The following is a 13,901-nucleotide window of genomic DNA, read 5'->3' on the forward strand; positions in this document are numbered from 1 at the left end:
TCCTTACCTGGACAGACAGACAGGACTCAAATTTTGGGGCCAACTGGTCACATGCTCCTTGGACAAACTCCAGGTGGTCAGCGTGAAGCCTCATCACAGTTTCTTCAGGTAATGGTCAAGGCACAGAGAGGTTCGGTGACTGCCTTCACAGACACCACATCCCTGCCTGCAAGGGTATGAAACCAAGACTTCCCTCTTCTAATTGGGGTCCAACAGTGTCAGGATTAAAGGATGGCAGTAACTGGATTGCTTACTGTAGTCACAAACAATAATAAGGTTAAGAGATTTCCTTTCCCTCCTCTTGGCTAGGCTCTGAGTAGGCAGAAGTTATAAGGTGGGGGGGGTGGCTGTTAAACCTTTCCTCCTCCAATTGCTTAAGAGAGGTGTTTAGGGTTGTTAATTTTGCCTCTTACTCATGGCTGACGCTTCTCACCTCAATGGTTTAAAGGCACATTTACCTATGCAGGGAGCAAGTGCACTTTGCCACACAAACAATGAATGAAACAGGCTCCTAGAAACCATTTTCCCATCACTCTGCATCATTTCACATTAAATACCCACACAGATGCATCACTGGAAAGATCACTGCTCAAATTTTGCTTAAACTACTGCTGCTAGTCATGAAACAGCTTAGCCTGAAAATGCACCATTCTCTCCCACCCTCTTTCCTGCACTTATATCGGCTCTTTCCAGGCTGTCTTCTCTCCTTCTTTCTCCCTCCCAACTCTCAGTATCACCCCACTGGAAAAAGACAGCAAACCTTGAGGATGGTTGCGAGTTAGCTCTGCAACGCACCCAGGCACATCAGCCTGCAAACAAGGGGTTGGAAGGGAGCCAAGTTCTCCATCACAGGGGATCTAATAGGACCTCCAACCTCCCTCTAACCACTGATTTCTATGAAACGTGGTTCTTTGAGGCAGTTGCCCTTGACAAGTCAGGACAAAATTGAGCAAAAAGATGAGAAGTTGAGAGAGTTGGACAGACATTGTGTATTTTCTTAGTACTTTCCTGTGTGAGGCTACAACTCATTTGCTGTGTTATTCACAACACCCAAACATTTGGGGAGGGGGAATAAAAAAAAGGAAAATTAACTGAGGACAAACCATACCAAACAACTGCTGCCCCACCATGTGCACAGGAGAGTTGCAGTGATATAACCACATCCCCCAGGCTCTGCTACAGTGAGACTTCACTGCTTTTACAGAAGGAAGCAATTTAGACTTAAGATCTGGTTCCAGGCAGAGAGGCGAGATTTAATCTGTCTGTGCCACTTTTTAACTGTTGGATGAATCACTTCACCTCTGCTTCCCCCTCACCCATGTCTATCCAAAGCATGGAGTAAAACCCCCCCGCAATAGGCAGCGTTTCATTATAGCACATCATCCAGCACCTACCACAACAGGACATGAGACTCTGCCATAGCCTCCTGGCGCCTCTTGTCACACAAGCTGATTTCCAGATAATAAGCACATTGTCAAGAAGCATCTCCTGAGGAAGCATTAGGATCTGCCCAGACAGCCTGTCCCAGCATGCACAGCATGCTACTCAGTCACACAGCCATTAGCCTCTCTCATGCTCCACTGCAAGCTATGCAGGTATTAATTGCCCCTACGAGAAGCGACATCTTTCCTGAGCACAAAGAGCCCTTAAAACCTCAGCAGAAAGTCTAAAAATTCCCAACTGATTTCCACACACTGCTCCCCAAACCTGTCTCCAGACTCCACCAGTTCCCATGGTCCTCTGAGCCCGTTCAGGGGATTCCCAGCCAGCAGCATCCATATTAGACAGCAAGGAAAACTCTGCTCTCATCTGGCTCTCAGATGGTTTCTCTCCTGTTGCCCCTGTCTGAGCACCCTCAGGCTTCCTAGCCCAGCTCTTCAGTCTGTGGAAGCCAGGGAAGAATCCTCAGCCGTTTCCTCCAGCTTCAGCTTTGCCTTTCCAGCTGAGGAAAATACACCAGAGTGTATGGGCAGTCTTGTAAGGGTCTATTTTTCCCAAGAAGGACAAATTTCTTCCTTCATGAGTACTGGCACTGTGTTGCAGGACATTGGCTTTGGGAGCAATCGTGCCACACCTCAAGGTCACTTCTGCTTTACAACACAACTCCACAGTCACCCTAGCACATGCAAGGAAACAGCAACACTGAAGCATGGAAACAAGCATCTGGGAACAAAGTGGGGAGAACAGGAACATGAGTCATAGCTATGGCTTCAGGCAGGGAAAGGGTTATTTGAACTAGAATAAGAGCAAGCAACTTCAGATCCTGGCTCTGAAGGAGCCTCACTTCAGTGTCCAAACCACAAGGTCATCTTTCTGCTCTATTTTCAAACAAGTTACTTGTTTAACAAAAAGCATGTGACCAAATTCATTGCCGCTGCATAACAGCCTCCCTAGAAACATTAGAAAGAGCTTACTAAACAATCCACAGGTCAGTGGTAAGGCTACATGCTGCAGCAAACTTTTAAAAAATATTTTTTATGGGGGCAACAGAAAGGGTACATTACTTGGGAAACATCATATCTTTAACGGGTCATTGCTTTACTTAAGATCACTGTGTTTGAACTTCCAGCTGTTCACTTGGGGTCTGCCCAAAAGCAACCTCAGGGCAGAAAGAAAAAAAGTGGAAGACTGCAGCAGCACATTGATCTTCTCCCATTTTAGCCATGCTGAAATTAGGCATCAGCATTAGTGTGGCTAATGTCACAGAACTTTTTTTCAAAAATGTAACAGATTTTGAACTTTTCTGTCTATGTATGCAGCAGAATTGCTGCACCAGCTGTCCCCAAATCCAAGGCTGCTTTAACTAAAGATGCTGCACTGCCAGCTTAGCTGAGAGCAGCAGTCAGTGGCATGGCAAGGTGCAAATGCACCACACCTCCACGGAGCCACAGCACTAGCAGTCTGCCACCATACCTGTTGCTAAACAGCTCGCTCACTGTGTCTCCTGGCTAAAATAAAATGCATTCATGAATTAATCACCACAAAGCAGTGAGTGATTACAAAAACACCACTTGCAGCCTTGTCTACAGGAGGAAAAGAACAAGTGCTTAAGACACAGTGACAAATACCTTTCAACCAAGTTTGAAAGTGCTAATGAGGATGCAGGACAGGCTACATCCTAACACTCATCACCTGGCAGAGCTTGCTGGGGTACACCTCCAAGTCCGCTGGAGATGAGCCAATGCAGCCAAGCTGAGAAAAGCAGTGAAACGAGGTCAAGGTTAGTTCACTGATCCACACCAACTTCCTCCAGTTCTCTGCTGCAGGCATTTGTACAAGTGCCAATAGACACCTGTCTGGCAAACCCTGCTACAGTGACTTAAAACCAGAGCATCCTCCATTGTCCAGGCTGTCCTGGTAGAGATCTCCACGCACACTGACAAAAAGGAAACATGTGCCATGCAGCAGCTCCTGTAATGCATCGTCTAACACCTTTCCTACTAATGATAAATGCAGAGTTAAGGTTTCATTACAGCTGGCTACTTCTGAAGTGGCAAACCCACCAAACATCCCATCTGTTTCCTTTACTGTTATCTTGAGCTGGCAAGCACCTTAGATCTGACTACCTGCAGGCTCAGGAGCATGATACCATGGCAAGATAGAACTGGGAAGAGAGCACAGGGGACGGACTGAAGTGATACAACAGCAGTGACACAGGCCCATGGAAGAGATGGTGTCAAAACAGCATGGGCATCCATTTCTGAGGCTTCTTCATAACTGTAAGAAAAAAATTTTACATTAAAAAAAAAAAAAGTTCAATTCTAAAGAGTTGCGCATTCTTCACTCAAAAGAAAGATTCTCACCAAAACTGGTAAATTTGTGCGTAGGCTTTTCATCCAGTTGCAACACAAGCTGTTAATAACCAGAGCCTGTACAATGCAGTTCTCTGCTCAGATCCTTGTGGGTGGAGCAGGTCCCTGAAATAAGGGTGACTTGTCCACGCTTCCACAAATCAGTACTGGAACAGATAAAGTTATCCCCAAATAAGTATGAACATTTCATCAATACACAGGTGAGATGAACAAAGTGTAAATAGTAACAGGAATGTTGTCCTTTTGTCTGACTGGAGATTAAGGAACAAAATAGGCAGAGGAAAAGCTTGAAAAGTCAAGGGACTTGACAAACATCAAGGAAAAAACGAGTAAATTTTTCATATATACAGTATGCTGTGAAATCCAAATGGACATCCTGAGTCTGCTTCTGACAAAGGAGCACAAAAGAAAGGAACGAATACTTGGAGCAAGCAGCTTCAAGCATAAGGTATGAGAGGACTGAAAGAAATGTCCACTTATGGGACTGTATTTCAGGGATGCACATACAAGAAAATTCAGAAAGCCTAACGAAAGAAAAAAGCTGATATTCATTAACAGTGAAAAAATCTAAAAGCCATTAAAAAACAACCCAAGTGTATCAAGAACATAGTCCAGCTGAAAAATGCAAGCCATACAAGAACAAGATGTGGCCACTGCAGCTTCACAAGGAATAGTCTCTAAATTCTGAGGAAAAAAAGCAAACTACTTTGAAAAGAGAAAAATTAAGATTCAGAGCTAAAGAGTACTCAATCACAGGTGTGCAAGGCAAGACAGAAGCAAGGAAAAAAATGCGAGAACAGTGCCAAAATTATCAGCAGGTGTATGCAGGGCTTTTGAGTGAAAGAAGCAATGAGAAGAAAGTAGAGGTATTGATAAGGTAGAAAATAAATGGACTACTAGAAGATACCTGAAGGAACACAGGGGAAAATGCAGAACAAATACAAGGGAGCTCTTCTAAAAATATATAAATTATGTAAATCTAAAAAAAAAAACTGATCTAAATAATACGGATTCAGAGACACTACTTGAACTGTTACTGAAAATCAGACAGCGGAAGAATCAATGAGAGGCTTTGGATGAACATAAGTCTTCTCCCCTGGTAGAGAAAAGGTATTAAAGATCTTGAAAAGAGTAACAGAAGCCTTTACAAGGGAGTTACTCTTATTGTAACCCTGCTACCATTGTAACAGCACAATAACTAATTGTTTGTGTCTTTCCGCTTTGGAAAATGGAAACAAAGACATGAGTTCTACCATCATCCCAAACTGCCTATACTGATGAGAATTTAGTTATTATATGCCCAGAAAAACAGTTAAAAAGTACACATCTAGGCATAGAACCTGGACATTTTTTGTCCAGGAGATGGTCCCACATGCTCTGGCTTTCGACCTCATGCTACTTAAAGATATGCTCGCATTGAAGAATAAGAAGCATGATAAGAAGGATTTACAATGGAAGTGTAAAAATCAGCATGAGTAGGAAAAAAAGGAGAACCTAGAAAAACTAGAATAGCAGCCAAAATACAACAGGAGTTTTTATTTACTAAACAGAATCCCTCACTGAGACAGGAGAAACAGAAAGAGCACAAGAGATGATGGTGGACAGTAAATTATAAAGGAGATGGCATTGCAACAGGCCTGCAGAAAAAGCCAGTGTAATTTTGGGCTGTGTGCACAGAGGCTGAATCACACTGCAGAGCAGGGAGTGGTCTCTGTAACCACAGTGCAATGAGTTAAGGTACATGAAATACTGCATCTCTCCTTTGAGTCCACTGCAATGAGTATATTGAAGTATCCAAACAAAGCCTCATTTATCTAAGAGACTTCTAAGAACAAGAGCAATATCAGTTAAGCTGTCAGCTTCCCTGGAGACAGGTTCCTGCTGCCACATCCCACACAAAGGAGTAAGACACTCTCACTTCTTGTTTCCCAAAACAGTATCCACCAGCTTTGATGTAGTTAAAAAAAACCAAACCAAACCAAAACAAAACAGAAGCACAGCTTCCCCATCAGCTGGGACGCTGAAAGCTTGGACCAGATAAGAACACAAGCTATTCGGAAAATAGCTTTGCCCAGATGCTCATCTGGCATGCTATAAAAGGCAGTACGTTTCTCACCTCTGGCTCTTTTTTGGAAATTACTTCTTCTGAAGTTGACTGGAGACAGGCATTCAATCTAGAATCACTCCACGTTGCAAACAATTACACAAAAGTGTCAGCACAGATTTCATCAAAGAATGGATCTGCTACGGGAACCTCATAAGACACTGGTGCTCAGCAATTTATTCTTTTGACAGGATAAAGGTCAGGGGATCTCCATCCCAGAGGAGGATGCACTATACGCATACTACATGGCTGTAGTCATCAATCACAAGTAACCGAATACATCAGAGGAAGCGGAATGAGCACTCATAGCATACTAGCACAGTAAGAACAATGCAACATTTTTGATAAGCCATCAGACAACTGAGCTAACGCAGCCTAGCTAATGAATGAAACACTGGAGAGCAAGGCTAGGAGGCAGCATGGCAGATACTTCACATAAAATTAAGCCTTCAGGAAAGTCACTATTAATATTCTGAAAGGAGCACACCCCCCCCCATCAATCATCCTGGCAGGGGACACTTGTCCCGAGTTCCACTAATGAGCAGAAAGAAGGAATAAGAGACACCACTCAATTATCATATGCTCAGAAGGGAAATGTAACACTGCCAGAGGAGAAATCCCAAATGTGCTCCTCTGCAACAGACAAGCCACAGAGAGCGACAGATAGTGGACAACACATCAGACGTATTATGTTGCAGGCTTGTAGCCAAGCCCACAATATTAAGAATAATAAGCAATCCGATGGCTGTTTAGAACATTTTGTTTTCTATATAGGACTTTTAAAAGGAAATCATAATTCAAACATGGCAAATATCACCAGTTTTAAGAGACTGTTTCCTTACAAGAAACTGTGGCCTCTCCCAAGCACTCCCTGTCTGGAGCTACTCTGGTTTGTCACGGCATTCTAGTATCTTTTGAGGGAACAATCTGGAATCATTTAACATTCCCAGAGGTGCAACTCTGTAGCTTACCCAAACAGAACAGATTTTGCTGAGGTTGGAAGTTTACCATGCAAATGCCTGATTTACCCAGGAAACCACTCAAGAACATCTCAGGCAGATAAATACATGTTATTCCAGCTGGAATAAGTGTCTCTTAAAGGAACACCCTGTTCAGAGGCTCTTCATCACCAAATCAGCTTCAGAAAAGGAAACTCTGAGGGGTTGTAGAAAAGACAGGCAACACTCCTTGCAGAGAGGAAAGAGACCCCTGAGTCCACAGCTTACAGAGCAGCCCGCTTCGTAGGGCTGCAAGATGCTACCAAGCCAGTTGAATGCAGCTGTGTCAGAGGAGAGCACGTTCCTTCATACTGTACGACACGTCCCACTCACTGCAAGGCTTTCCGGACCTCAGGCAAAGGAAAGCATGCAACCAGCTGCACAAATGAAGTCTTACCCTACTGCCCATGAGGTGTCAGGTAATAGGTACTGTCTGCCCAAACAGGACAACATGGTTGCAGAGACAAGAACATTCACCTCATGGCACTTCAGAGGATCACCGTAGCTGGCACTAATGGGATATTTCCAGCTGTACTTGCAATAACCGCTCTCCTTCCAAGAAGACATTCATTAGGTTATAACTTTCCAAAACACACATTTGGAAGTTTTAATGATAGAGAATTCAGAGCATCTTTTGAAACGTCATGTCCTGAAGGTACACATACACAGTCTCACAAAGTGAGCCCAAACCACACGCATTTCCCTAAGTCAATGCTTTTCTAGCTACCATAAGCAGGAGACACTACATTCGAGCACACTGTGTGGGTGGCAGCAAGACTTGAAATGTTTTTAAGCTCATGCATTGTACCGAGATACGGGGTACTCTGAACAAAATGCAGTGTATTTGAATCCTTGCAGTGCCATTCACAGCATAATTTGTACAGGTAGAATCTGCCTTTTCAATCTGAGCTCAGCAATACTGACGCATTAGCCAGAATACGACTCGTATCTCTCACCTCAACTAGAAATGTGATGACTTATCGCTGAAACAACATCCACATAACACTGAACACAAGAGCTGTGTCATGGAAAAAGAGTACGAGTGAATACAATCACACAATCTTATCTTGTTTCCTAATTAAGAACTTGCATTTATGGGCGCTCAGATATTAAAGGGATAAAAAGGAAGAGCAGTCCTATTAACAGCGGTTGAAAAATACTACTACTTGGAAAGAACAAGACCCCAAGCATGTTTGCACAAAGCCCTTTCACACATTTTTTCCAAATGTAATGCCTGATCAGCATAGAAAACAAATGAAAACACAGTAAGACATTACCTTGATGTGGACAGGCATTTTACTTTGGGAAAGCTCCAGTTCATTTCTTGCAGTTTCCATACAGTGAAAACCTGCTACAACCCTTAAGGGTACTTATTTGCATGGTATCACAATAAAGACACTTTCTCCCACCTCAGAACACCACTATGAAGACTTTTACTGAAATAACTGTGAGTGGAAGTTAAGGCTGATTGATTGACTATTTTAGCAAAAGCATGCTTCACACCCTGCAGCATGAATCAACGAGGATTGCTTTCCTTCTAAGGCATCGCGATGGGAAGCCAATAATCCCTATCCCAGTGGGTAGCCTCACCGAAGATGCAAAGAGCATTTTGCTTGGTTTCCAGGTGTTTACTTCCTTCTGCCTCTCTGCATAATAGCCCACCGCCCAGAAAATTCAGCTCTGTCTCCCCTGAGAGCCACATGAGCCAAAGGCAGCTGGGTCTAGGCTATGCTTACTCAGTTCATAGGAAGGGCATTAAGAGTTCACAGATCTCTCTCAACTTGGCCCTGAAAAGAGAAAGACCCCAGCAGGAGGGATGATACCTCCATTGTGAGAGCCAGGCAACGTCCAAAACTAAACGTGGACTTAGTTCAGTGGCGCATTCCTGATTCAGCAGGAAAGACTTCCATTATGGGCAACAGTTCATCTTAGAAAGCCAAGATCCTCCTACAAGGCATCAGAAGTCTTACAGTCATACTACTGAACTGTTCAGTACATTGGGGCTTATACTTCATGGTGCCTATTTTTACTGGCCCAGACCACCTCTCTAAAATCCTGAAGGCCTGGATACAACCTCTCAACTGCCCTGCATTAACAGCCAAACAGAGAGCAACCCCACAAAGGTTGATCTAGCCCAGTCCTGCTCCTGCAGCAGCCAGAGCTGCATTTTCAGAAAATGAAACAGCTAAGAAGGAGCAGAGGGACAGCAAAGACTTAAAATACAGAGTCTAGAAAAAGAAAGCAAATTCCATAGCATTAAAATCAGTGCAAAGTTCTCCCTTCCCTAGATATGCATAGGGCTGGAAGAACTGAGACTACACACACGTAAGAGACAGAGGGGCCCAAGGGAGAAGGATTGCTGCCCTTGAATGGATATTATTTTGCCACCACTACCACCCCCAAAGTACAATAAGACCAGAGACCACCTGTGCTGGGCACTGGGACGGTACAGCAGAGTTTCTACCTTGAAGAACATAATGACTAAAACATTATACAAGCAGATCAGTAGAGGAAGAACATGGGCAAGCACTAAGTAAGCACAGTGCAGAGATACACCATTAACCCAGCTCAGATCTGGGGCTTGATCTCCCTTTAGTTTCAGTGAACACAAATACCTGCCTGATAGGCGCCCACCTGTGACCCGTTCACTCAGGAAAGCTTGGGCTAGCTGAAGACTAGAAAATGCAAAAACACCAGTCCCGCACTGGTCACTGTGGCCTGACAGGACTTCTCCAGACACCTGCTGACTCTACAGGAATAGCAGTACACCATGTTAGAGCTGTGGCCTCTGAAGGAAGAATCAGCTTCTTCCCATCCTAACAAATGTTGCATTTGAAGACATTCCAGAGAATGTCTTTAGAGAATGAAATTCCAGATTAATTTTACAGAAGTTTCCTCCAAGCTGGTGTGTCAGATGGCTGCCTCCCATGGCTATCAACACACAAAGAAGCTCATGCATTAGAACAAGCATCTACACAATGCTAATGGAAACTTTCCTTGTGAAAAGGCACAGGATTCACTGGGCCAAAGAGCAGTTCTTCAAACAACTTTCAAACTGATGACACACCATTTCTGCTCACCCACTGGCATCCCGCGACCCATGTAACCCACTTCTAAACTCGGTCTTGCTATTCCCAGTCATTCTGTCTTTGGTTTGCCCAAAGCAGTTCCTCCTGTCTCTAGCTCATGCTCGTTCCATTTGTGAAGACTATGTACATACACATGCTTCACCATCACTAAGTTCTGTGCTCTGTATCTGCAACTTCTATTCTTTCTGCAGGTAGTCAATCTAGTAATTCTGTGCTGCTCTCCAAATTCCATCTTGGGAGTCACCTGCCCACAAATAAACAATATCTTAAGTCACTTTAAAGCTATAGAATGATCACTGCTTCCTGCTCCACACAACAGCCTCAGCATGTGTCACCAAAAGGTGCACTGGTTTTTCACAGACACACGTTGCAAACTCCTTCCCATTTGCTGCCTGCTCAGCCCAGGACCTCCTTGGGCACCACAGTCACACAGGCTTTCTATACTAGCTTGGAGTATTTCAGAACATTTCTACTGCGACCCACCTGGCCACTCGATCACCGAGTTTCTCCCTACAAACAAATCAACCTTCTGAAGCCCTTTCACAAAGGCTGGTGTTCTGCCCTACAGGAACAATTATTTTCCCCCCCTCTTGAATTTAACAGCTCTAGTTTTTGTGCAGCACTTGAATACATCACTTGCAGACAACACACCACAGCCCAGAGATACAGGGATCCAGAGTCACTTCCTGAATCTGCCCCTTAACCCTCATGAGAAGACCTCCTGATCAATGTCTGATGAGTGGGCCAAAAGACACCTAGCTCATTAACACATCCAGCACCTCCTGGCTCCAAGACAGGTCTTTGCATTCTTCCCATAAGCACATCTAGCCTGGACATACAGCCACCAACAGCATTTACACCATTCAGCTTGTCTTCCAGCTCTGCCAGAGATACAACTGTGAGTTCAGCTGGCAACACAGTGAATCCTTTTTGCTGTTACCTACAGTCTGGAGCGCAGGTGACACAGGTAACTCCACGGGGCCCATGGACGCCAGGTGGCCACTACCTGGCTCCAGGGGACCGGCTGTTGGGCCGTCACTCGTTTCAGGGGTGAAGAGGCAGCTTTCAGGAGCAGCATGGCCGCGATGATATACCCCACTGAGACCTTCCATGGCCATCACGGCAGACACTAGCCAAAGGCCGCAACATGGAGTCAACGCAGCCGTGGTCCGGTGCTGGCACACCCAGCCCCGCCGGCCCCCGGTGCTGCCGCTGCTCCCACGGGAAGCGCACCGGCCGGCACGGTGGGGGAACGGCGGCCGGGGCAGCCCTTCGCCGCGCATCCAGCCTCCGGCTGGGGCAAGGCCCAGCCGCCTCCGAGGGGACGCGGCCCCAGGCCCGGCTCGGCCCGGCGGGGCAGGGATGCTGCAGGGGCCGCCGATCCCGGGGGCGCGGGAGGGCCCGGCCGGGGACCGCCTCCCCCCCGCCCATGCCATCCCCGGCCCCGGGCTCACCAAGGCCCCCGCAGCGGAGCGGGGCGGCCCCCGGCGAGGCCCTGGGCGGCGCGGCTCACCTGGGCACGCAGCTCGGCGCCGAACGGTCGATCTCCCACGTCGCGAAGAGGTTCATGGGCACCGGGACCGGCCCGGGGCCGGCCACCGCCATCGCCGCCGCCGCTGCCGCCCCGCCGGCCACCGCCGGGGGCCCCGCGGCGGGGCCCGAGCCCAACGCGCCGGCCGCCGCCGCCGCCGCCATCCCGCCGCCGCCGCCGCCGCCGACACTGGCGATGGGGGGGCGGCCCGAGCCCCTCGCCTCAGCGCCGGCCTCCGCCTCGGCGCGCGCGCGCCCGCTCGCTCGCGCGGCGGGGCGGGCGCGGGGAGCCCCGCGGCCGCCAACCGGAGCGTGGCAGGGCGCGGCGGGGGGGGCCCCGTGACCAATCATGGCGCGGCTAGGGCGCGGCCTGCGGCGGGAGACGAGCCAATCGGAGCGGGGCAAGGGCGAGGATGGCGACTTTAGCAACCGGCCAATCTGAACAGAGAGGGAGGTGGCCGCTGCGGCCAGTAGCCAATCGAAGAGGGAAAAGGACGCGGCCGCCGGGGTGGGGCCAGCCAATGGGAACAGCGTCGCTTGCTCCGGCTGGGCTGGGGGGGGGGGGGGGGGGGCGTGGTGGCGATCGCTTTAAAACGCAGCAGCCCCCGCGAGCTCGCTGAGGGGTGCGGTCGGGCGCGTGCCCGCCCGCTCGCTCGCTCGGGGCCGCGGCCGCGGCTCGCTCGCGGGGTTGTCATGGCAGCGGGGAGCCGAGCGGCGGGGCCGCGCCGCCCCCCTCCCCGGCTGAGGGGGGGGGTCCTGGGCCCCGGCTCGGAGCCCGGCCCTGGAGGAGCTGCGCCTGGCGGCGGGTGAGGTCTGCCAGGGCCCCCGCGGCCGGTACGAGCTCTCGGCTGCCGTGGGGAGGCGGGTGCCAGGGCCCCCGCGGGGCTGGGGCCGAAGGGGTGGCGGGGAGCGGGTGAGCAGCACGGCAGGCCGGCGGGTGGGCGTGAGGGGGAAGCAACCTTCAGAGTGCCGGCACAGGGGGGAAAAAGGACCCACGGGCCTGGCGGGTTGAAGCTAAAAGCACGACAAGCCTTGTAAAAGGAAGCTGAGAGCTAAAATTGGCTCTTTCCTCAACACCCCTGGGAAGCAGGACCCGCCAGAGCGTCTGCAGGGCCAGCACGGCGTGCCGGGGCAGAGCCTGGGGCGCAGCAGCTGAGCGAACGCGTTGCTGTGGTGCTGGTTCCAGCAGAAAGCAGGAAGGATCCCGTGCTGGACCTCAGCTTTATCAGGGCCCTTAGCAGAGGATCTGTCTGGAATGGTACTGCCTCGGGAAAAATGGAAAAGGAACGGTACCAAATCATCAGAGCAGGGTGATGCTGGCTGAGGGATCCTGAAAAGAGGCAGAGATGAACCGGGAGCTGCAGTGCTCCTCACTTAAAACTGCCTGAAAGAAGTGGCTGAGTCAATAATGGCCAAAGCACAAAATAAAGAGAAGCCCCCAGCTTCTGCAGGGACTGTGCCAGGACATGAGCTGTTCAATATACTCAGCAGTGACAGAGTTTTCCATTGATGTGGTGTTATTCCAGGTAGACTGTAAAATGTGGCTCATGCCAGTGGAGGGATTTGAGAAGCGGGAGCAGCACAAACTTGCAAAGCAATATAAAACATCCAGAGTTTCTACTGTGGGTCTTGAGCACAGCACTGGTGTTTTCAGAATGTTATCAGGAAGCATTTCAGGGTCACTTTCCTGAATACGGATGCCTAATTTATAGCCTGCCCCTTGGGCCACTTCTTACTTGCATTTGTCAGTTCTACATTTCATCTGCTGTTGAGCTTCGGGTCTCTCGGTAACACACAGGTATTCGCATCACTTTCAGTTTGACTAGATGAATAATCTGAACCATCATCAAACTTTTCCACCTTCTTCTCTACCCCCTTTCCTAGACCATTTCTGCATCTGATGAACAGCAAGGATCCCAGCACAGAGTTTCCCAGACCTCCTGTCCTGCTTGCAAAACAGCTTGTTTGCTGCTTTGATGCATTTTCCTTCCTTTAAGCAAGTCATTAATGCATGAGAGGACCTTTCCTTTCATCCTTGACAGCCTTGGTTCTCTAAAAGCATTTGCTAAGGGATCTTAGCAGATGCTTTTGTGGAAGTCCAACTGGATCAAGGATGAGCTGCATTTTCATAGCGTGCTGCAGATGAATATGAAAACCTTGTTTTGCAGCAGGAGAGAGTCACGTAATGGTCATGCTGGCCTGGCCTTATCTCAGCATTTCCACCCATCATGGTTTGATCTCAGCTGGGTACCATCATTGCCTTTCCCCAAAAGCAGCTGACAGCTCTGGAGAACCCTGCTACATCTTGGGGCTTGATTTGTCCCTAGAAAACCCATCGCAGTACCTCCCCAGCTGGTTGCTTTTGTCC

General features: G+C 48.4%; 1 protein-coding gene across 1 annotated transcript in view; it reads right to left on the reverse strand.

The window, feature by feature from the left end:
* LOC104024627 (phosphofurin acidic cluster sorting protein 1) overlaps positions 1-11,698 on the reverse strand; it is a 72,385-nt gene extending 60,687 nt beyond the window's left edge. Inside the window, exon 1 of the mRNA XM_075708298.1 lies at positions 11,517-11,698. Coding sequence (XP_075564413.1) covers positions 11,517-11,698 — 182 coding nt within the window. The remainder of the gene's footprint in view (positions 1-11,516) is intronic.
* Positions 11,699-13,901: the final 2,203 nt, after the last annotated feature.

The sequence above is a fragment of the Pelecanus crispus genome, chromosome 3, assembly GCF_030463565.1.
Source record: "Pelecanus crispus isolate bPelCri1 chromosome 3, bPelCri1.pri, whole genome shotgun sequence".
Taxonomy (NCBI): domain Eukaryota; kingdom Metazoa; phylum Chordata; class Aves; order Pelecaniformes; family Pelecanidae; genus Pelecanus; species Pelecanus crispus.